This window comes from Trachypithecus francoisi, unplaced genomic scaffold, assembly GCF_009764315.1.
Source record: "Trachypithecus francoisi isolate TF-2019V2 unplaced genomic scaffold, Tfra_2.0 Lachesis_group14, whole genome shotgun sequence".
NCBI classification, from domain to species: domain Eukaryota; kingdom Metazoa; phylum Chordata; class Mammalia; order Primates; family Cercopithecidae; genus Trachypithecus; species Trachypithecus francoisi.
The window spans coordinates 51,442,216-51,465,422 of record NW_022681459.1 but is presented as its reverse complement, the minus strand read 5'-3'; the positions used below and the strand labels follow the sequence as shown (position 1 = coordinate 51,465,422).

At 55.4% G+C, this 23,207-nt stretch overlaps 3 protein-coding genes across 14 annotated transcripts in view; 1 reads left to right on the top strand and 2 right to left on the bottom strand.

Annotated features, from left to right (window-relative positions):
• Positions 1-10: 10 nt before the first annotated feature.
• CPT1B (carnitine palmitoyltransferase 1B) lies at positions 11-11,438 on the bottom strand. Of its 4 annotated transcripts, none has more exons than XM_033233406.1 (20): positions 11,305-11,438; positions 10,053-10,212; positions 9,579-9,718; positions 9,110-9,287; positions 8,789-8,890; positions 8,451-8,588; positions 8,288-8,365; positions 5,901-6,008; positions 5,743-5,827; positions 4,728-4,923; positions 4,112-4,297; positions 3,417-3,522; positions 3,220-3,336; positions 2,479-2,643; positions 2,262-2,396; positions 2,011-2,163; positions 1,412-1,525; positions 725-817; positions 486-571; positions 11-231 (listed from the first exon to the last, which is right to left on the bottom strand). In XM_033233406.1, the coding sequence occupies exons 2-19, from the start codon at positions 10,191-10,193 to the stop codon at positions 488-490; spliced, it is 2,319 nt and encodes a 772-aa protein (XP_033089297.1). In that variant the 5' UTR covers positions 10,194-10,212; positions 11,305-11,438; the 3' UTR covers positions 11-231; positions 486-487. The 4 variants fall into 4 exon arrangements, with proteins under 4 accessions (XP_033089297.1, XP_033089295.1, XP_033089296.1 ...); XM_033233404.1 differs by having other exon boundaries at positions 10,661-11,330; XM_033233405.1 differs by lacking the exon at positions 11,305-11,438 and adding an exon at positions 10,772-11,086.
• CHKB (choline kinase beta) lies at positions 11,231-15,519 on the bottom strand. 3 transcript variants are annotated; one of them, XM_033233408.1, is made up of 11 exons: positions 14,953-15,519; positions 14,631-14,739; positions 14,134-14,478; positions 13,805-13,938; positions 12,835-12,930; positions 12,628-12,686; positions 12,460-12,541; positions 12,244-12,352; positions 11,997-12,100; positions 11,696-11,777; positions 11,231-11,526 (listed from the first exon to the last, which is right to left on the bottom strand). In XM_033233408.1, exons 1-11 carry the CDS (start codon positions 15,174-15,176, stop codon positions 11,452-11,454), a joined length of 1,419 nt encoding a protein of 472 aa, XP_033089299.1. In that variant the 5' UTR covers positions 15,177-15,519; the 3' UTR covers positions 11,231-11,451. The 3 variants fall into 3 exon arrangements, with proteins under 3 accessions (XP_033089299.1, XP_033089300.1, XP_033089301.1); XM_033233409.1 differs by having other exon boundaries at positions 14,134-14,247; XM_033233410.1 differs by having other exon boundaries at positions 13,805-13,952; positions 14,134-14,247; positions 14,631-15,387.
• Positions 15,520-15,563: 44 nt separating this feature from the next.
• MAPK8IP2 (mitogen-activated protein kinase 8 interacting protein 2) overlaps positions 15,564-23,207 on the top strand; it is a 29,636-nt gene continuing 21,992 nt past the window's right edge. For 3 of the 7 annotated variants that reach the window (XM_033233397.1, XM_033233394.1, XM_033233393.1), the window contains exons 1-2: positions 17,778-19,342; positions 19,544-19,653. In XM_033233397.1, coding sequence (XP_033089288.1) covers positions 19,198-19,342; positions 19,544-19,653 — 255 coding nt within the window. In that variant the 5' untranslated portion in view covers positions 17,778-19,197. Of the gene's footprint in view, positions 15,795-17,777; positions 19,343-19,543; positions 19,654-23,207 lie in introns of those variants that run through there. The other 4 variants (XM_033233396.1, XM_033233402.1, XM_033233401.1 and 1 more) reach the window with 3 other exon arrangements.

The window sequence follows — 23,207 nt, the reverse complement described above, 5'->3', positions numbered from 1 at the left end:
AGGGAACAGGTGAAGGTTCTGAAGCAAGAATTTATTCCAAGCAAACACGTGGGCATGGACAGCTATCTCAGAGCCTGCGCCACTCAGCAGAGCCACACACTTCAAAGCAGGCCACACAAGTCCCTCATGAAGAGTCTTCCAGCGTCAGCCCTTCTCCTGCCACTTCTGTGGTCTGAGCTGGGGGAGGGGGAGGGCCTCCTAGTTCCCAAACAAAACACAGGTACCTAAGGGCTGAGAGAAAATTACACAGCCTTATTTTTATTAGTATCTATCAAGAAAAAAAAAAATCAAAATTCCCTTCCTGCTCCAACCCCACCTCCACCAACCGGGCCCTTGGGGAGCAGCGTCTGCCCAGTGAGGACCTGCTGCCAGAGCTGTCCTTGGAGCCTGGGCACCTGCGCGTGGCCACCCCTCATGCCTGTGAGCCGCCACAGGTCCCTTCCTCCACAGTGTGGGGATGAAAGGGCGGCTGGTATTTCTCCAACCTTCAGCTGTCGGTCTTGGGCACTTGGAAAAGATCCGCGAGGTCCAGCAGGGCTTGGCGGATGTGGTTTCCAAAGCGCTGGGCATTCTGTGGGGGCCAAGAGCTCAGAGGCACCTTCATATATGCACCCACCCCACTGTCCCCATAAGCAAGGACGCCTCCCCGGCCAAAGACACCTGCGTTCCTGGGCAGCCCCAGGTGGCACCCTTCCTCAGGCCTGAGCTGGCGCAGGAGACTCACCGTCTCTGAGCTTGAGAACTTGCTGGAGACGTGGAAGAAGATCGTGTTCTCGCCTGCAATCATGTAGGAAACTCCATAGCCATCATCTGCTACCTGAGGGCAACACGAAGGGTGAAGGAGAAGGGCAGAACTCAAACCCTGAAGATCCGAAAACCAAGCTGATGTGGAACTTGTTCTTCCCACAAGAGTTGCAGGAACGGGCCCCAGCCCTAGACACTGCATTTTTCCAGAGGACCACCCCCAGGAAACTGTGAAAACCAAAGAATGCTGCCCAGACCCCACCAAGGGATCTAGGACCTCCCAGTTTCCCTCAGGGGGCCTATACTCTAGATCACGCCGTCTCTCTCCAGAGGGTTCTCTAGCCTTCTGACAAACTAGCTCACGTGAAGGCGTCTGTGGGAGACAGCTGCACTCTCTTGGATAAGCAGACTTCAGTGCACTGCCCAGTACCCTGGAAACCAGCCCCAGGCACGGTCATGCTCCAGCAGGGAGGTATTTGGGATGGGTGGGTCCCAGGTACCTGGCTGCCTGAGTCCATAGCTAACATTCTGCTTCCGTGCAGGTCTGGGGTTATGCTTTCCTCTAAGCAAGGTGCTCCCGCCTCTGGTCTGACCTCAGGGCCTGCACTCGCCACTGAAACCCTCAGGGCCCTGATGCTGCCCACCCACCCCCTTCAGGGGCACTCACAGGGCCAAAGCCACCTCCAGCACCCAGGTGATTGGGGTGCTGCTCTGGGTCAAACATGCGGATCTGGGATTGGGGGATCTGGCTGGTGGAGAGACGCCAGGGTTCCGAGAGCACCTGCAATGGAGGCCGCAGCTGGTCAGACGCCACACGCCCAAAGCACCTGTCCGACGGGTGGTGTCTGCGACCTACTCTGAGCCAGGCACTGTTCTGCTGAGGGTGCAGGAGCTCCCTGGCCACCACCCCGTGGTCCCCTTTGCACATGCCACATAAGGCTTGTGTGAGCTGCCCAGCCCCCACTCTGCTCTGCCTCTCCCCGCCATAGCCTCACTAGTCTCAGTAGTGCTGTCACCACCTGACAGATCATACGTTTGTCTGTTCCCTGTCACAAGAACACCAACGCCATGAAGAGGATGTTGTCCCCACTGGGCCCAGGACCGCAGGCCCAGCTGGGGTGTGGGCGGGAAAGCTGGCCCAGCCCTCCAGGGAGCTTCAGGAGAGCCAGCCAGACAGAAAACAGGCCGTGCTCCATCATGAGATGGCCCAAGCCCTGGGTGTAGGAGGGCAGTGGGACAAAGGACACACCCAACAACGGTGCTGACCTCAGCGAGGAAAGGAGAGCTGACTCCCAGGTACTTGGAGACCAAGTAAAGGCAGAAGAGGTGCCTGTCGATCCCTGCCCCAGTCATGGCCAGGCGGTACATATTCTGGTGCTTCTTAGCAGCTTTCTGGAAGAGATCTCGCAGGTCTGCTTTCTGTGGGGCAGAAGTAAAGGGGTGAAGAGTAGCCCTGACCCTCCAGGTAGACAGAAGGCAGACGACCGTGGCCCCCACGCGGGGCAGAGGACACTCACCGCATGGGACCTCTCCACCATAGCCTGCACAAAGGCTGTGGACTCACTGGTACAGGAACGCACAGTCTCAGTCCGTCCCTCCCGGAACATTCTGGTCATTGAGGCCTCATAGGTCAGGCAGAACTTACCCCTGTCCTGGGATATACAGAGGGGTGAATCTGGCAGGCGGATCCTGGCACCACCCTGCCCTCTCAGCAGCGGAAGGTGGGGCCCCTACCCGGAAGTGAGCCAGCTGCAGTGCGATCTGCACAAAGGCATCAGGGCTGGTCCGGCACTTCTTGATGAGGCCTTTGCCAAAGGGCAGGAACTGGAAGCAGTACAGCTCCACATCGTCTGCCAGCGCCTTGGCCACCTGGTAGGAACTCTCGATGACCGCCTGGCACTGCCAAGACATGGGAAGGGTCAGCTGCAGGCAGGGCTTTCCAAGCAGGACTCTGGGTCACATCCAGGAGGCATGAAGTTTAGCTGGTGGAAGAAGGGCACAGCTGGCCAAGACATGGGAAGGGTCAGCTGAGGGCAGGGCTCTCCAAGCAGGACTCTGGGTCACGTCTAGGAGGCATGACATTTAGCTGGTGGAGGAAGGGTACAGCTGGCCAAGACATCTTCAGGAGGAGGGTATGCAAAAGAATCTGAGGGAGAATCAGCCCCCAGAGGCTGGGCTGAGCTTTGTGGGGAAGAGGGAAGTGCTGAAAATGCTCCAGGGGCCTGTGAGTGCCGCCTCCATCTCATGGCCTTCTCTAAACACAGAGGGCCCCAGGGACAGTGGGTGGTCTCTGTCCCCCCTGAAGCCAGTTTGGACTCTACGGGTACCCTGAGATGTGCCCTGTGCCTTCCCGAGGGCTGGGTCAGGCAGTGGGGCCAGCAGGGGAGGAGGAGGCAGGGGGACTCAGGCCTTGTTGGGGTTGTACCCTCCCGCTGCTTTGTGGTCTCACACCTGCTCTGGGAGCTTCCAACCCACCTGTTTTGGAATGTCCCACTGCAGCCGCATAGGAGGTGGGAGCGCAGGGTTCGGTTTGCCCAGGCAGTGCCCAGTCTCCGTGTAGCCCAGGTGGAAGCTGTCTGTGCCCAAGACAAACTACAGGGAGAGGATGAGGCTGAGAGGCCGGCCTCATCCCCTCCAGCCTGCCCTGCAGGTTCCCTCTGCAAGGCTATTACCTCCCAGAGGTGCCCCATGATGGGAGCATCTGCCCACGCATGCTCTGCATTGAGACCCAGCTGGCCATTCTTGAAGGAAATAAGAGTGAAGGATTTGTCAAACCACCTGCGGGAAGAGTAGACACATGAAGAACCAAAGCTGGGAATGTCCAGAGGAGCCTGACCTGCAACCCCAACCTTTAACCCTAACTCGGGTGTTACCCTAACCCTAACCCTAACACTAACCCTATTCTCTCTCTTCTCTCTCTCTCTTTTTTTTAAAATTGAGATGGGTCTTGCTCTGTTGCCCAGGCTGGAGTGCAGTGGTGTGATCTTGGCCCCCTGTAACCACCTGGGTTCAAGGGATTCTCCTGCCTCAGCCTCCCGACTAGCTGGGATTACAGGTGCCTGCCACTATGCCCGGCTTCTAACCCTACTCTCTAACCCAAACCCTAACCTTTAACTCTAACCACTATCCCTACCTAACCACTAACCACAATCCTAACTACTTTTAAGAAGGGGTCTTGCTACATTGCCCAGGCTGGTCTTGAGCTCCTGTGCTCAAGTGATCCACCTGCCTCGGCCTCCCAAAGTGCTAGGAACACAGGTGTGTGCCACCGCACCTAGCTCACAACCTACCTTTTGTCTTTAATCCTCTAACCATAACCTTAACCTTTAACCCTAAGCTATGACCTGTGGGGCGGGGGCAGCCGCACCTGTTGTAGCAGTTGCCATGTAGCAGGGCCTTGCCATAGAGGCTGAGGCTGGCCTCATCTTCGGGGTCATAGTGGTAGGACTCCTCATCCAGGGCCACGAAGAAAGCGGCACGCTCGATGGCCTCCAAGGCAGCCTTGTTCTTTCCAGAGCTAAAGAAGGCCTGGCGTGCCTGTGCCCACTCCACCCTGCAGCACGGGGCAGAGTAAGCAATGGGCACATGGACTTGGGATGAGGGTGCCTCTGAGGGCCTGGATGGACCTGGAGATGGGGGTGGGGTGCCAGGCTGGACCTGGAGACTGGGGGGTACCAGGCTGGACCTGGAGATGGGGGGGTGCCAGGCTAGGCCTGGAGGTGGGGGGGTATGTGCCAGGCTGGGCCTGGAGGTGGGGGGTGCCAGGCTGTTTTGGAGGGTGTCCCCACCCTCTGCACATTCTCACCTAGCTGCCACCCGTGAGAGGTAGGTTATGCTGGCTGTCCTGCTGCCATTACCACCAATACCCCTCCCCTAGTTGTGCCTCCAGCCTCCAGTTCCAGGGTGGCAGGCAGGGCCATGCTCCTCTTCTCATGGAGCCCTGAACCTCAAGGTGAGGACAGTCCCTCCCCACAGGCTGATACCTTCCTCCTGCAGTGAGGGCTGCCAGCTTCTCCTCCCCAGGCTGAGGTGGGGAGGGGTCGTCCAGGATCCTCTGGAACTGCATCTCCAGATCCTGAGGCTTGAGCAGACGGGAGCCCTCATACAGCCACAGCTTGAAGAAGCGTCCCTTGTGGTAGACAGCCACATGCCGGCTGTCTGAGAGGTGCTGCAGCACATCTGTGACGGAGGCCACGGGCAAGCTGAGGCGGGACCCCGGCTGCATCCTGGGAAGGGCCCACCTCCCATGCATTAGGTGTCCCTGCAGACCCTGCTTTGCTCAGCCTCTGCCTGGGCCTTCCTGCCCCCTGGATGGGATCCGTGTGTCCTAAACCAAGCCCTGTGCTGGTGTGTCCGCTACCTCCCATATAACACCAACAACAATCCTATAAAGTATTTCACAGAAGAGGAAACGCACTAGGAGACTGTGCAAACCGCCTAACGATACAGTGTCAGAAGCAGGGAAGGCTGCTGCCTCTGCCAGACCCCTGGGTGCGCCTCTCCCCTCCTCTGCTGGCTCCACGGTGGCGCCCGGCCTGTCCTAAGCTTTGGGCCCCTGGGTGCACCTCTCCCCTCCTCTGCTGGCTCCACGGTGGCGCCCGGCCTGTCCTAAGCTTTGGGCCCCTGGGTGCGCCTCTCCCCTCCTCTGCTGGCTCCACGGTGGCGCCCGGTCTGTCCTAAGCTTTGGACCCCTGGGTGCGCCTCTCCCCTCCTCTGCTGGCTCCACGGTGGCACGCGGCCTGTCCTAAGCTTTGGGCTGCAGCAGGATTCCCTTCCCCACGCACAGTAAGCCCCGGAGGTGTGGGGGCTCTGCTCTGGGCCCCGTGGGGTCCCTGAACCAGCATCATGCCTGTAAATAACAGATGTCTAGTATCTGTCACAATTGACTACTGTTCACAGTTTCAGGACCCTGAGACACTGGGGACGCTTGGTGATGAGCGGGCAGGAGGGCAGCGAGCCAGCCAGATGGCCCACAGGGAGCAGGAAGGGCTCAGTTACCTGTCTCCTTGCCCGGGACCCGAGTGGTGTTGAACATCCTCTCCATCTGATAGGAGCACATGGGCACTATGCCTAGTGCCATCACCTGCGGGAAGGCCCAGCATGGCTCAGACTCAGGTCTCCTCTCCCATCCCACCTTCAACCCTGACACAACTCACAGGCTTGATTTCTTCACGGTCCAGTTTACGGCGATACATGATCATGGCGTGGATGGTGTTTCCCAGGCGGGCTGCCTGCACGTTTGTATTCTTGATGAGCACAAGGTCCTACAGAGAAAGCAGAGCCCGCGGGGTGGGGGCCTCTGTCTGGGTGTCACCTGGGTCTTGCTGACCCAAGGACCAATCCATTCGGGGGCCTGAGGTGTTCTGTCTCCCTCCTCCGGTACATCCTGCACATGCTGTCAGGGTGAGCCTCCAGAAATGCATAACTGGTCACAGTAACCCTCTGCTCCAGCTTCAGCCTGGGCTGCTTTTTAAATTCTTTATTTTTTAGAGTTAGGGTCTTGCTCTGTCACCCAGGCTGGAGTGCAGTGGGGCAAGCATGGCTCACTGCAGCCTCAAATTTCTAGCCCTAAGTCATCCTCCTGCCTCAGCCTCCTGAGTTGCAGGGACTAGAGTCATATGCACCACCATGCCTGACTCTGAGCTGCCTTTTTATTTATTTATTTATTTATATTTATTTATTTATTTTATTATTTATTTATTGAGACGGAGGCTTGCTGTGTCGCCCAGGCTGGAGTGCAGTGGCGCAATCTCGGCTCACTGCAAGCTCCGCCTCCCGGGTTCATGCCATTCTCCCGCCACAGCCTCCGAGTAGCTGGGACTACAGGCGCCCGCCACCACGCCCGGCTAGTTTTTTGTATTTTTAGTATAGACGTGGTTTCACCATATTAGCCAGGATGGTCTTGATCTCCTGACCTCGTGATCCACCCACCTCGGCCTCCCAAAGTGCTGGGATTACAGGCTTGAGCCACCGCGCCCGGCCTATTTTTTATTTATTTTTTTGAGACAGTCTCGCTCTGTCGCCCAGGCTGGAGTACAGTGGCGCTGTCTCGGCTCACTGCAAGCTCCGCCCCCTGGGTTCACGCCATTCTCCTGCCTCAGCCTCCTGTGTAGTTGGGACTACAGGCGCCCACCACCACGCCCGGCTAATTTTTTTTGTATTTTTAGTAGAGACAGGGTTTCTTTTTCCTTCTTTTTTTTTTTTTTTTTTGAGATGGAGTCTCGCTCTGTCGCCCAGGCTGGAATGCAGTGGCCGGATCTCAGCTCACTGCAAGCTCCGCCTCCCGGGTTCACACCATTCTCCTGCCTCAGCCTCCCGCGTAGCTGGGACTACAAGCGCCCGCCACCTCGCCCAGCTAGTTTTTTGTATTTTTTTTTTTTTAGTAGAGACAGGGTTTCACCATGTTAGCCAGGATGGTCTCGATCTCCTGACCTCGTGATCCTCCTGTCTCAGCCTCCCAAAGTGCTGGGATTACAGGCATGAGCCACAGCGCCTGGCCTATATTTATTTTTAAATTTTTATTTATTTATTTTTTTTGAGACAGAGTCTCGCTCTGTTGCCCAGGCTGGAGTGCAGTGGCTGGATCTCAGCTCACTGCAAGCTCCGCCTCCCGGGTTCACGCCATTCTCCTGCCTCAGTCTCCCAAGTAGCTGGGACTACAGGCGCCCGCCACCATGCCCAGCTAATTTTTTGTATTTTTAGTAGAGACGGGGTTTCACCGTGTTAGGATGGTCTCGATCTCCTGACCTCGTGATCGACCTGCCTCGGCCTGCCAAGGTGCTGGGATTACAGGTGTGAGCCACTGCATCTGGCCTGAGCTGCCTTTTTATAACCTATTTTATGTGCTCGTATTCTACTTATTTTGCTTTGACAAAGGGGTTCTACCGCTAAAAAGCAGTTTAAAACCTCTGGTATGGACAAGTTGTGTGTAAGTTCCTGGAAGGACAGCTTGTGGAGGGGAATTCTGATAGACTCTGGCAAGTCAAGTGTGCTTTGGACAGTGGGAAAGGAGAGAAGAGGTGTGCCATACAGCCTGGGTGGCTGGGAGACCCAGAGACTCAGAAGGGCCAGTTACATGGGGCAGAGGCAGACTGTGTCCTCCTGAGCTCTAAAAGCAGCGACCTGGCCTTCATTCTGCTGTCCGGCTCTGCAGAGGGACACAAAGCAAGACATGTTCTAGACAACTCCCTGGTTATGGTGTCGGGGCAGCTGTAAACCCATGGCCAGGAGGTCAGTGAGGAAACCAAGGAAAGAGGTGACAGAGCCTGAGCTGGGCAGGGGCAGTGACCCTGGGACTCTGAGAGTGGCGGTGGCAGGCTGGGGGTCTCCACTCTCCTCATCCTCAGGATCTCCACTGCCCCAAAGCTGCTTCTGGACTCTTCTAGGATCTCCTCTCCCTCTGCCCTTTCCCTCAGGCCTCACTCCATAACCCCCACTTGCCCACGGAAGCTGCTACCAGAGCTCCGGGCTATCCTCCAGGTCCTCTGCCTTGGAGCTGGGACAGAGCGAGGACGCGCGGGGGCCTGGGGACTCCAGTTCATACCATGACATAGTAGTTGCTGTTCACCACGAGAGGGCTCCTGCCGCGAAGGTAGATGTACTCTTCCCACCAGTCACTCACCTGTGGGCAGGTGGAAGCTTAGAGCTGGGGCAGGGGCAGCCAGGACACATGGCAGGTGACAGTGAGCCCAGGGGCACAAACTTACATAGTTACTCGCCCACCATGACTTGAGCACCAGGTATTTCTGCAGCCTGGGGGCAGTCTTGTTCTGGAATTCTTTGGCCAGCATCTCCATGCGGTAATATTCCTCATCATCCAACAAGGGGCGCACAGACTCTAGGTACTGTCCAGCCAGTTATCATCACCGAGGGGTCAGATGGCGAGGGCTGCCTCTATCTTCATCCTCTTCCCACCTCTTCCTCCTCACCCAGCCCCATTATTCTCAAGCCCTTAAGGCCACTCTTTGCACAGAACCTTATATTTGGAAACATCTCCTGAATCCAGCCTCCCCTGCCCACCGGGATGCCCAAGCGAGGCCCTCACCCGCTGAATTGTGGCTGACACCCTGGGCACAGGAAGCTTGGGCAGAGATGTCTGGAAGCTGTAGAGCATGGGGTGCCGGCTGGATAGAAGGCGGACACACATCTGGGGGTACACAGCAGAGTGCTGGGGTGGGAGCCAGTGGCAAGAATGGAAACCAACCAGCACCTCCCTGAGACCCTCAAAACCATCCCAGCCCCTCCGGGACAAACCACACCACAGGCACCAGTGCCCTGTCAGCCTCTCCCCTCCAGCTCAGAACCCTAAAGGAGCCCAAAGCGTCTCAACCCAGGTGCCTGAACCCCTCCACTGACTGCTGCTCACAGCCCAGATCCTGGTCAAGTTGCTGGTCTTGCCATGCATCTCAAACATCCACCCATGGTAGGAGAGAAGCAGCTTCAGGGTTTGGCGGAAGAAGAAGATGCCCGTCACCCAGACGCCCGTGGAGAAGATGGCCATGCTGAGAAGTGCCCGGGTCTGCGGGGTCTGGTAGGGGCCACACCTATTGGAGAGGGGGCAAAGGCTGCAGGGGGTCCTCCTGAGGCCAGCCTTGGGTGGCTGTGAACTGTCTCGGGAGACATCAAGGGGAAGAACCTCCCTGGGCACGCTCAAGTCTGACTGCAACAAATAAAGAGTTGATATAGGACTAAGACAATGGTTGTCATAGGGGAGGGCTGCCCTGTGACTGCCAATGGCTATTGTCCTGTATCTGCCCAGCTCAGGAACCTCAGCCTCGGGAGCTGGGCTCAGCCCTCCCTGGTGACACCTGTGCCCTTCCAGTTTCACTCCTTACCCCTGAGGGAGGCATCTCTGGATGCAACCGACCAGCCCCAAGGAGACGTCCACGTTGCAGAAGGAGGAACCCATTGTTGCCATGACGACGACCAGCCAGCTGGTGGGGCTGCCAGGGTACACGCCCCTGAGGATGCCATTCTGCGGGCAGAAACAGGCGCCCTTATGGAGCCGGAGGGCGTGAGGTTATCCTGCCTGTGAAGTCTTGGAACCCGGCTCCTGGTCTTGGCCTGGACGGCTTTCTCTCCTGATGACCTGCTGTGCTCCTTCCTCCTCCACACCCACAGCTCCCTGTGTCCAACCACATCCTGTGCACCCCTCTGGCGTCTGTACTTCCAGAACCTGTACCGGGCGGAACTGCCAGCCAAGGAGGCAGTGAGGGACCCTAACAAAGCGGTTAACAGCCGACAGCCGGCCTCTGCCTCCGCCGTGAGAGCTCCGTTCTGCACCTGCTGGGAGAAGCACCTGTGCGCACCTTGATGCGGATCAGGCGTTTCTTCCAGGAGTTGATCCCAGACAGGTAGACGTGTTTCAGGGCCTCCCGACTGAGCCGGAAGTCGACCCCATCTGGGGTCACCGTGAACTGGAAGGCCACGGCCTGGTGCGCTTCCGCCATCCTGGGGGTTGGTCGGCACCTAGGACGGGGGCAGGTGGGTGCGCGGGCGCGCTTAGGCCGGCCCCACGCCAGCTGCGCCGAGACGCCCCCAGCCAGTCCGCGACCCCTCGCACCCCCCACCCCGCGACTAGCGGCTGCCCCCGGCCCGCGCCCCCCGCCAGGCCAACCGCCGCCAAATCCTCGCGCCAGCCTTCCGGGTGGGCACAGCCACTGTGGCGCAGGGGGTCTGGGCCTTGAAAGCTCCAGGAGCCCCAAGGACGGTGAAGTGCAGCCTGGAGTGGGGGGCGTCAGCGAGGGCGCGGGCAGGGGAGAGAAGCGCCCCTGGAAGCGGAGTGCCCTGGACAGAGGCAGGGTTCGGGCACCCGCCCTTCCCCGCCCGACCACGCGGGCCCCAGCGCCGTCCTCGCCCCTGTGCAGGGCTGGGGGCCCAGACCCCCGCGGGCTGCCCTGCGCCGGCCCCTACTCACAGCTCAGGTTCGCTCCTGTCCGTGCGTGGGGCCAGCCACTCTGGCCCGTGTCCCCACGTCCTTCAGGCCTAGCCACCCCCGCCCCGCCGTCACCAGGAACCTGACACCTACTCCCAAATCGGGGTCGGGAAAAACGTGGGGCGGGAACCAGACCACCCGCCTTCCGCGGTGGGAATTGCAGGGCGGGGCTGGGTTTCTGCGCCGGGAAGGTTGCTCAAAGGTCTGGGAGCCTGGGGGGCCCCAGAGAGTCTCGTGAGGATGGTGGCATTAGAGCTAAAAATATCCAAATGTAGGGGAAAGGTCACCGATGTGTCAGCTGTGCCTGTTCTGGGATCGCTGGTGCTCCGGGCACCAGGGTCGTCTTCATACCCCCATCACTCTCCTTCTCCTCCCCAAGTCCTAGTATTTACTATTCTAAGCTGGAGCCAGGGGAGTGGGGAGGGATGGGGGACCCCAATTGGCAGCATGAACCCTAATCACTTCCAAGCCCACAGCACTGAAGAGTCCCTTTGTGTGTACTGCTTGGTTTGGTACTTTCTGCTGCTGCTGCTCGGCAGGGCCAGGACAGGGTGCGAAGGAAGAAGTTTGTTTATTGTGTTAGATACACAGCACAGGGCTCTGGCCTGCCAGCCATGGAGACCTACTCAAACTCAGGGAGAGGTCGGTCTCCTGAACCTCAGTTTCACTTGGGGGCTCAGCCCAGTCCCCACAGCCTTCTGCTCGTTGCTCCTCCCTCCAAAGTCCCGCCCTGGAGGCTCCAGGAGAAATCCAAGGAGTGGGAGGGTGGAGAGTCAGGATGAGGAGTGGACACTGGTCACCTGCCCCTTCTGCTGGAAGTAGAACTGGAACCGAGACTGGGCATAGTCCTAGGGAAGGAAACCCACCCCACACAGTGGTGAGAAGACGTGGGACCAGCATTCTGCACCCACCTCAGGCTGCCCACAGCCACCCAGGACTCCCCAGGCCTCCTGGGAGAGTGTGGCTGCTGCTGCTCCCCAGCCCCCAGCTAGCATTCCCATTCCCAGGGTCACTTACCAAGTAACCAAATTCTATGGTGGACATGGATGCCTGGAGGATAGACCACAGACCCCAGAAGAAATGGGACGCCAGAGCATACCTGGGGGGAAGGCAGGAAAAGTAGGGGCATTTAAAAGCATATCTGGCACTGCTTGGATCCCCTCACCCAGGCTGGCCAATCCCTACAGTTTTAACTTCTCCCCCACTGTCCTAACCCCACTCTGCACAACCATCTTCCCTGCAGCTTGATTAATCTGCCTCTTCCCCAATCCCCCTTTCCTCTGCTCTGCCCTACCCCACCCTGCCCCTCCTTTCTCACCGACTGACTTCTACCAGCAAATCTTCTTCCAGTTTTCTCTGCTCCTCTTGGGAGAGGGTCTCACCTTTCTTTGCCTCTGCCAGGTAATGGCGAATAAAATGCAGCTACGATCAACGGCCAAGAGTCAGGAATTGGGGAGACTGTGGAGTATTTCCCAGGTAACATCCTTTCCAGCCATTCCTTCCAGACTCCACCTCCCTCCTTCCTCACAGGATGGGTCCTGCTCCCCAGCCTCTGGCCCACATACCTGCTCTCCTTGAGTGGGGTAGTCTGTGGGCCTTGCTTTGTAGAAAGGCCATTCCTCGTGAGTATAATCATAAACCCACTCACAAAAATGGTTCCCAATGTCAAAGCCCCTGGGAGAATAAGGTGGACATTCAGTCCCCAAATGCCCTGGGCAGCTGGCCTGTTTTCAAGTGCCCTATGGGAACAGACCTATGGGAAGCCATCTTTCCAGCCTCACCTATAGTTATAACTGCTGTACTCGAAGTCCACCAGCATGAGGCTGTCAGCATTTTCTGGCTCTGAGAGCAGCAAGATGTTCCCTGGGGGAATGGGGTGAGGTTCTGCTCACTCCAGAGCCCTCTGGCTCCTCCATCTTGGGTTGGGAGACTCAGATGCCTTCTCCTACCTTCCTGGATGTCATTGTGGCAGAAGACGACTGGCGATGGGGTAGACTCTAGTAATTTCCTGCAGGGGTATGGGAGCATGGGTCCTGAGCAGGAGTGACTAGAGAAGGATCAGAGCCACACTAACAGGCCAGGCCCTGACACCAGCCCTCAGCAAATACTGGAAGGGCAGACACCATTACCATTAGCCTTGTCCTGCCTGCCCTCACCTGAGGTTGCCCATCTCATCCTTCAGGCTGTACATCTCCAGCAGGTTCATCTCAGAGAGGCCAGTTGGGGGCAGGTCCTGGATCTGTTTTAGGTACCTGAAGCCCAAAGAATAGGATACACTGGCTCTGCTATTCTTTCCCATCCGTCTCCTATCTACCCCTCAGGCCAGACTACTGCACCCCTGTTCCTATCACTGTGTGACTTGTCTGGCAATCATTTCTTCTTTCTTTTGAGATGGAGTCTTACTCTGTCACCCAGGCTGCAGTGCTGTGGCACGATCTCGGCTCACTGCAACCTCTGCCTCCCTGGTTCAAGCAATTCTCCTGCCTCAGCCTCCCGAGTAGCTGGGACTACCGGTGCACGCAGACATGCCTGGCTAATTTTTTGTATTTTAATAGAGAGAGGGTTTCACCAGCTGGTCTCGAACTCCTCAGCTCAGGCAATCTGCTTGCTTCAGCCGCCCAAAGTGCTAGGATTACAGGCATGAGCCACCGTGCCTGGCCTTGGCAATCATTTATTTTCTTTTTTTGTTTGTTTTTTTGAGACAGAGTCTTGCTGTGTCACCTAGGCTGAAGTGCAATAGCACGATCTCAGCTCACTGCAACCTCCGCCTCTTGGGCTGAAGTGATCCTCCCACCTCAGCCTCCTGAGTAGCTGGGATTACAGGTGCCTGCCACCACGCCGGGCTAATTTTTGTATTTTTAGTAGAGATGGCATTTTGCCATGTTGGCTAGGGCGGTCTTGGAACTCTTGACCTCAAGTGACTCACCCACCTCGGCTCCCAAAGTTCTGGGATTACAGGCATGAGGCACTGCATGTGGCCTCTGGCAAGCATTTCAAAGCCTGTTCTGTGAGAGCCCATGATATCAAATCCTCTCAAGTGGAGGGCTGGATAGAGCCCTGGACACATCTGCTGGCAAAGAGGTTCAGCTCCGGTGTACAGGAGCCCTGAGGAGGCTCCTGACTCACCGCTCCATGGTCCCAAACAACCAGTGGGGCTCCTTGGTGAAAGGCATCTCCATGCCATGGAACTGCGCCATCTTCGTGGCAATGGCTGCTGACAACACTGGCTCTCGAAGCTCTTGAGTTTTCAATGGCCGGCTCTGCACGCAGGAAGCTATCAGGGTGGTGATGGGGCTGGGGCACGAGGGGGAAGGATTGGGGCAATGGGGGGAGGTCAGGGTTTGGGGGGAAATTCCCTACTTGGGGTGAGGGATGTGAAGGCAGACATTGGGCACTGGGGTAGGCTTAGGGAGTGGAGGTGCCTTGGGGAGGAGAGGGTAGGACTGGGCTCCTACTGGGATGTACTGTTCCAGCCGGCCCTCTGGGAAGACGCCATACAGCTGGGGCCCCAGCGACCGCTCCGCAAGGATGGCGAACATCACGCTTTCCAGCACCAGGGAGTCCACGCCCTGAAAAAGGATGGATAGCAAAAGGGCCAAGGCAAAGTGGCACAGGGACAGACATGAGGGCTTGCTTTCCTCCCACCAGAGCTGGGACTTCTGGTCCAATTGCCTGGAGGCTCTGGAGCAGGGCTCTAGCGTTGGTCTGTTTTTATTTAGAGATGGTGTCTCACTATGTTGTTCAGGCTGGTCTCGAACTCCTGTGCTCAAGTGATCCTCTCGCCTCAGCCTCCCAAAGCGCTGGGAATACAGGCCCAGGCTTCAGTGTGAGAAGGTGTTACTCAGACTGTGAGCCTCGGTGTCCTTAACTGCGCAATGGGGACAATAATACCCGCATCCCGTAATCGACAGGCCCTAAAGCCACTGGCGCTGCGGCGCTCACACCCCCTCACCTGCAGGATGGCTCCGTACAGCCGCAGCAGCACCTCCCGGGGCTCCTCGCCAACGCTGGGCAGGTGGTCCGGGAGCGAGCAGCGGAAGAGCAGGTTGCTGAGGCCTCCGCTGCAGACCCACACCAGGCGTGCTCAGTCCGCGGGTGGCCCCACCTGCCGCTGCCGCGGCCCCGGCCCCGGCCCCCTCCCGGCCAGGCCGGCCCCGGCCCCGCCCCAGGCGCGGGCGCAAGAAGGGGGCGAAAACATGGAGCATCCTGAGGGCCCCGCGGCTGACCCCTGACCCCGATCCGCGCACCGGAGAGGCTGACCCCTGACCTCCCACCTCACGGGGTAAACCCTCAGCTCCTCGGGCTGCACTCGGCGCCAGGCCCCGCCCAAGTACTCCCGGCACCACTGGTAGGCTCGGCGCTCGGCGTCACGCGACAGCGACGAGGCGCGCCGCCGTTTTGGGGTAGTGTCCGGGCACTTAGACTGCTGCAAGCCGTCTTTGGCCAGGCAGCCGCCAACAGCCCCGCCTCCGGCCACAGCTGTCCCCTCGGCCGCCATGGCGCGGGATCCACCGGGCCCCAAGCCCAGCTGCGCTCCGCTCCCTTCGGACGAGCTCGGTTCCTTCCGGCCGCACTCGACTCCTCTTCCGGCCGGCCTGGGCTTCTCCGGTCATACTCGGGTCTCTCCGGCTCTATTCGGCTCATGGCTGCGGCGCTCGGCTCTCTCCGTGCCCCGGCCCGGGGGCTCTTTCCGAAGGCCGAATTTCGCTTCTCTCCGCCGTGCCCCGCCCCTATGGGCAAGGACCAATGGCCTCTCTCTGGGCGGGGCGGCTGTTGGACGGCCTGGGCCAATCCGGGGCGCCGGGGGCCAATCAGGAGGCGGAGCGGCGCGTGCGCGTGCGAGGAACGCGCTGGGAGAGGTAGCGTCCCGGAAGACCCTAGAGAAAGAGCTGCGCCACTGTCCCGTGGGGGCCGGAGGGGCGGCGGTGCGGCGGCTGCACCTGCAGCTCCGGTGGGAGGGCTCCCTTTCCGGGCCCTCTTCCCCGACCTCTGGGGCGCTCCGACGAGGAAGAGCCGCCCAGCGCGCGTCCGTCCTGAGCGTGGGTGAGGCCTGGAGGAGGCGCGCGCGCTAGGCAGGGCCGCACACCGCGGGCAGAGTGCTGGATGCGGGCACCCGGTGGGTACGCAGTAAACATTTGCTGAAGGAATATGGCCCTTGGGACAGTTCGATGACTCCAGGTGCATAACTCCCCAGTCACACGGGGACTCCCCCTGTCCGGTAGAACCGCGCCTCTGAGGAGGCTTTTGCTGCCCTGCTTGAGATGCGCGTCTTCGTTCATTCCCCTCTCCCCCATCCTCCTCGTCTCCTCCAGGCCTAGAACTAATTACAGAGTCAAACCCAAGAGCGGAAGGTGAAGACTGGCAGCTTGCCGCAGCCCCCTTCTCGGCCTGCGCACCTCACATTGAGGGCGCCCCGATTTAAACACGTGCCTCCTGCGTTTCTGCTTCTGCCCCAGGCTGGTGTGGCGACCAGCAACGCTGGGCCTATAGGGATCCGTGGCGGTGTCTGTCGAACCATGGTGTTCTTTGGGGCATCTGACTAGAGTATTGTTTGATTTGATAACCAGAAAGAAATCAAAAATTGGTGATCACAAGGCTAATGTCACTTGCTGCAGTGGAAAATCATGATCATTCTGTTTAAATCTGCGTCAGTTTTGAGACTTAGAGCCCATTAATTGAGAAGGAGGCTTGGTTCCTCTCAGGAAGGATCTTACAATACCAGCATCTGAGCATATACCAAAAAATACTCCCCCAATCCTTCTCTAAAGGGACCTAGAGCCACTTTAAAAAGTAACTGGGCCGGGCGCGGTGGCTCACGCCTGTACTCCCAGCATTTTGGGAGGCTGAGGCGGGCGGATCACTTGAGGTCAGGAGTTGGAGACCAGCCTGGCCAACATAGCGAAACCCTGTCCCTACTAAAAATACAAAATTATTCAGGCCTGGTGGTGTGTGCCTGTAATTCCAGCTATTCGGGAGGCTGAGGCAGGAGAATCTGTTGAACCCAGGCCTTGTTGCAGCAAGCCACTGCACTCCAGCCTGAGCGACAGAACGAGACTCTGTCTCAAAAAAAAAAAAAAAGATTCTGGCTGGGGGCAGTGGATCACACTTGTAATCCCTGCACTTTGGGAAGCTGAGGTAGGAGGATCATTTGAGCCCAGGAGTTTGAGACCAGCCTGGGCAACATAGCAAGAAGCTGTCTTTACAAAAAATTAAAAGATTAGCTGGGCCTAGTGGCAGGTGCCTGTGGTTCCAGCTACTCTGGATGCTGAGGTGAGAGAATCACTTAAGCCCAGGAGGTCAAGTCTGCAGTGACCTGTGTTCACACCACTGTACTCCAGCCTGAGCAACACATCAAGACCCTGTCTGACCAACTACAACAAAAACACACAAAAAAAACTAGTTTACTTTGGAAAAAGGACTATCTAGATCTTTCAAGGGCAGTTAGATACAGGATCTGAGCTGACACTCTTACCAGGACCCCTGACGCATCATGGCCCTCTCATTAGGGTACAGGTGTATGGAAATCAGATGATAATCAGAATCCCAACCCAAGTCCTGTGGTTACTTCTCTGGTCTCAATGCATACTTGGGATGTTTGTACCTAGCAGAGGGCCGAGCTTGTACATTGATCCCAGGCCTTTGGTACCATATGGTAAGGAAGAGCAAAGTAGAAGCCTTTGAAACTCTTCACCTACTGAAACCTTTCCAGGATCGTAAGTCAGAAACGATCCTGCATTCCAGGTATAGGTACAGAGGTATTTCGCCCTGAAAGACTTACAAAGCGGTGGTCACCATTTCATCCTTTCAATTAACCTCAATGGCTCCTGCTAAGTCTTGGTGGATTCAAGTAAATGATGTTATCAGGCACAAACTTAGCCAAGTCGTGTCCCCGATCACACAGCTGTGCTAAGTGTGTTTTTTTTTTTTTTTTTTTTTTGAGACGGAGTCTGGCTCTGCCGCCCAGGCTGGAGTGCAGTGGCCGGATCTCAGCTCACTGCAAGCTCCGCCTCCCGGGTTCACGCCATTCTCCTGCCTCAGCCTCCCGAGTAGCTGGGACTACAGGCGCCCGCCACCTTGCCCGGCTATAAGTGTGTTATCTTACCTGGAACCGGTGAATGCACCTCCGGCACTCAATGCAATTATTGACTTGGTGAACATTCTTTTCAATTCCCAGTGGTAAAGAGGATTGAAAGCAGTTCACATTTATATGGGAAGGACAGCTCTATAAATTGTCTTGCTTCGTGCTGTTTGAACTCTCCTATTCTCTTGTCACAATAGTCCTTAGGTAGCTTATCTATATTCCATGTAACACTGATGATGTCATACCAGTTGGACCTTAGGCCGCTTGTCATCTGTATTCCATGTAACACTGATGACATCATACCAGTTGGACCTTAGGTAGCTTAGTGGTATTCCATATAACATCGATGACATCATACTAGTTGGACACGGTGAAGAAGGAAGTGCTCTGGCCTTGTTAAGGCAATGCATGTGAGAGGATGAGCGAGAAGCCCTCAGAAGTTCTGGAGCCTGCCATATCAGTGACATTTTCAGGGGTGCAACGTTTGAGGGTGAGCCAGGGACAAGTTACTGCATCCTGCATCCTTATAAGGAAGAAAGAGGCACAGCATTGATGCGCCTCTGTGTTTTGGAGTCAGCATGCACTGCACTAGGGGATACCTCTCTGACCCCTTTATTGGGTAATGGGAAAACTTCCAGCTTTGAGTAGGACCCAGAGAAAAAGAGGACTCTGCTAAAGATTTGGATTGGGAGATGGGCTTCCCTGCTGCGTAGATCCAGTGGGTTACCGGGGGGCTTATTTGGAGTAGGAAGGACCCCATATGGCACCTCTGGCAAACTCCAACAGAAGAGTTGCAGTGCAGTGTCCTAGAGTTCTTGGACAAGACCATGCCTTCTGCAGCAGAGAACTACTCACCAAGTGAAAGCAGTATCAGGCACACTACCAGACCCAAGTAGAGACTGAGCACCTTCTGGTAGGGCATCAGTGACTTTGCAACAGAGTCTCCCCAAGTGAGGTATTGTCAGATCCTCCAAGTCAGTAGGTCAGAGGCTCAGTAGCAATTGATTGTGCAATGAAAAAGGTAGCCTTGGGCTTGGACCCAAGCCTGTCTAGTGGGTAACAGTCATTTACAGGAAGAGGTGGCGGTGTGGCGCCACATCTGCTTTGCACTGGTATTTCTCTCTTAGACAAAACAAACAAGCATTCTGGTCTGGTTCGTGTATGGGTCAGTTCGATGTGTTGATATGAACTGAAAATGAACCACAGGTACACTACAGTCCCATTCAGGGTGACCCTAAAGGACAATAATAGGAAATCCTCCATGGGGCTGAGCTTTCAGCAGTTCATGTGGATATCCACTTTGTAGGGAGGGAGCAGACAGAGTAGGGGCCTGAGGGAGGGACACATATGAGCTTCTGGATTGTGATGTCCTGCTGGCTCGTCAGGGGCCTGAAAAGGGCAAGAGGGGAAGATGGACCTACAGGAGTAGCCAGACAATATGTGCATCTTTCTGCCTCATGTTAATACTGCAGAGGAGTCACTGAACAGCAGGATGGATGGGATGTCAGTCAGCTGTGCCCCTGGCTCTACCCTCTGCTTGCACAGTGGACTGTCAGTGGAGGCATCATGCAGAAGGAGCACAGGTTAGTGTCACCCAGCACAGGCCTTTTGTCAAGGCTTGTTTCATGATGACTGCTGCTGAAAGTGATCAGTGCTGAGCCCCTGCTGAGACACCATCCCTAGAGCACCCCAACTAATTACTTAGTGGCAAGTTGGTTACAGCCCTTCATCCTTGCTGGAGTTGACACCTGCTCTGGATAAGGGTTTGTCTTCTGTATCCACAGGGTCCCAGGCCAGCATCATTATCCAGGCACTTCAAGCATGCTCCATGTACCAACGTGGGATCATGGATCACATTGCCTCAGGCCAAGAAAGCCATTTTATAGTGAAAGAGGTATGGTAGTGTGTGGATTGCCATGGGATCCACTGCTTCTCTAATATCCTGCGTTACGCAAAAGCCGCTAGGCTACTGGAAAGATGGGGTGACTTACTAAGGGCTTAGCTGAGGTCCTGGTTCTAGGACAGTATCCTGAGGAGTTGGGATCTATACACTGAATCAAAGGCTAACACATGGTGCTCTGCCCCCAGTAGATACATTCTGTGGATCCAGGAACAAAGACACAGGTCCAGGAACCCAAGGGTTGGGATTTGCTGCTTCTCACCATCATTCCCAGGGACTCACACTTAGAATTTGTACATTCTGTCTCCACAGCCTCAGGATCTGCCGGATTAGGGCCTGTTTCCCAGGTAGGAACGCTTCCACAAGGGCACTCCTGCTGGTTGCAGGGAGGATACCTCCGCTAAGCCTGAATCTGCAAAGACCACCAGGTTACTCTCAGCTCCTCATACTGGTGGACCAGCAGGCCACAAAGGAGGGGATACTTGATCCTGATAAACAGTGAGGATAGAGCGTGGCTGCTGCGTAATGGGGCAAGCAGGGATTGGTCTGGCACTTCGAAGATTCATCTAGGTCTGTCTTGGTGCTTCCATGCCAAGTAATGACAATGAAAGGTTTTTTTTTCCTTTTCTTTCTTTTTTTTTTGAGGTGGAGTCTCGCTCTGTTGCTGAGGCTGGAGTGCAGTGGCACGATCTCAGCTCACTGGAAGCTCCGCCTCCTGGGTTCACACCATTCTCCTACCTCAGCCTCCTGAGCAGCTGGGACTACAGGCGCACGTTGCCACGCCCAACTAATTTTTTGTATTTTTAGTAGAGACGGGGTTTCACCATGTTAGCCAGGATGGTCTCGATCTCCTGACCTTGTGATCTGCCCACCTCGGCCTCCCAAAGTGCTGGGATTACAGGAGTGAGCCACTGCACCTGACTGAAAAGGTCTTTTCAGCAGCCATAGCCTCTAAGGGCTCAGACCCCTCAGGGTGAAGGTCTGGGTGGTGTCACCAGGCAAGCCATGGAGACAAGCTGGAATGCGGGTGAGGGTGAGGCCAAGGAGGAGGTGGCTGCTGAATATCTGTTACTTGGGAGAAGCTGTAGCAGTGGGAATTGTATTTGTTCTGCTAAACCTCTTGTATTAAGGCTTTCATAGGAGTTGTAACTAACCTTTGCTTTGAAGAATCGTGACAGAGCAGACTCATTGTGGTCGCTGAGTAGATCTGAGGGGTGCAGGAGATAGTGTCTTGACTGATGCCCTCAGCCCACCTTTAACTGCAGGGGACACAGAGCTGCATCTCTGCTGTGTGTCTTTGCACTTCCTGCTCCAGGCCTTCTCTGACACCATGGCAGCCCCCTGAGCCTGTGCCGAGATCGTGCCACTGCACTCCAGCCTGGGCAACAGAGCTAAACTCCATCTCAAAAATAAATAAATCAATCAATAAAGGCTGGGGGGAATACATGCAGGAATGGACTATGAGGATACAAAGCCAAGAATGATTGTAGGTTAGTGTAAATTTATCAACATGGATGCACTTCAAAGAGAATCTGGATTCCATGTTTTGACTCAAGGCCTGGGAGTAGTTATGACTGTGCCTGGTTGGCTGAGTGAAGCCTGGACTCCTTGGTGGTTTATACGGATGGGAAGATGAGAATGTGGAGTGGATTTGTGATGTATGTGATGTGACCTGGCTGCCACTCTCCTTTCTCTATCCCTTCATTAGACCGTTGTGTAATTTAAAAGAACAGGTTATAAATTTCTTTTCGAGATACAGTCAACAAAATGAAAAGGCAACCCATGGAACGGGAGAAAGTATTTGCAAATCATATATCTGATAAAGAGTTAATATCAAAAATGTATAAGGAACTTACAAAACTCCATAGCAAAAAAGCAAATAACCCAATTTTAAAATGTGCAAAGGACCTGAATAGACATTTCTCCAAAGAAGACATGCAAATGGCCAACAAGTGTATGACAGGGGCCCAGCATCACTGATTAGTGATACTGATCACTGCACTCCAGGCTGGGCAGCAGGGCGAGACTCCGTCTTAAAAAAAAAAAAGACTTGGGAGGCCAAGATGGGCGGATCACGAGGTCAAGAGATCGAGACCATCCTGGCTAACACGATGAAACCCCGTCTCTACTAAAAAAATGCAAAAAACTAGCCGGGCGAGGTGGCGGGCGCCTGTAGTCCCAGCTACTCGGCAGGCTGAGGCGTAAACCCGGGAGGCGGAGCTTGCAGTGAGCTGAGATCCGGCCACTGCGCTCCAGCCTGGGCAACAGAGCGAGACTCCGTCTCAAAAAAAAAAAAAAAAAAAAAGACAAGAGGTAACAAATGTTGACAAGGAAGTGGAGAAAAGAGAACCCTTGTATACTGTTGGTGAAAAGGTAGATTGGAAGAGCCATGATGGAATACAGTAAAAAATTAAAACAGAACTACCATGCAGTCCAGCAATCCCACATCTGGATGTATATCCAGAGGAAATGAAATCAATGTCTTGGAGGATATCTGTACCAGCATGTTCACTGCAGCATTATTCACAATAGCCAAGATTAGGAAGCAACCTGAGTATGCGTCAGCAGGTGAATGGATAAAGACCAGGTGTGCGTGCTGACTGGGGATTCTAAAATTATGGGAAAACTGGAAAATCGATATTAGGGGACCATCTGCCCCTTTGGCCATGCCCTCTCTGCTTTCTGTATATGAAACTCACTCACCTTATCCCTAAGGGAGACCACTGTAAAAGTTCTAACTACTTGCAGCATTCAGCTCAAAATTTAGGTTCTCTGACTTATATGCAGTTTGCTCCTTCGGGTCCAGAGGTAGATCCCTGTGGTCCAGTGACTTACAAAAGATTTGTCATTCATCCTCCAACCAACTCAGTGTACACTAGTTTAATCCAATGACTTATAAAACATGTTATGTGTCCCAAACATACAAAGAAAGAGTAAGGGCCAGGCGCGGTGGCTCACGCCTATAATTTCTGCACTTTGGAAGGCTGAGGTGGGCGGACCACCTGAGGTTGGGAGTTAGAGACAAGCCTGACCAACATGGAGAAACCCCACCTCTACTAAAAATATAAAATTAACTGGGCGTGGTGGCGCATGCCTGTAATCCCAGCTACTCGGGAGGCTGAGGCAGGAGAATCACTTGAACCCAGGAGGTGGAGGTTTCAGTGAGCCGAGATTGTGCCATTGCACTCCAGCCTGGGCAAAAAGCGTGAAACTCTGTCTCAAAAAAACAAAACAGAACAAAAGAGTATGAATCGGGTAAATAAAGACCCCTATTTAGACCCAAGCTCTAGTCTGTGGCACTTGCCAAATCCTATTGAGCATAAATAGTGAAGTCCCCTTTTCTGGCAGTGCCGGCTCAGTTTTCTGGAATGTTCCTCTTTGTCTGTTACACTTCGTGTCCACATCTAGGAAGACATTGGAGAGGAACCTTCTTGGAGGCTGCACAGTTTCTTCTATGGGATCAAATGCTTACTGGCTTTTGTAGGGATTACTTTAGGAGCTGAATTGTCAGAAGATTTGACAAACTAGATTGTAGCTTCTTTGGTGAT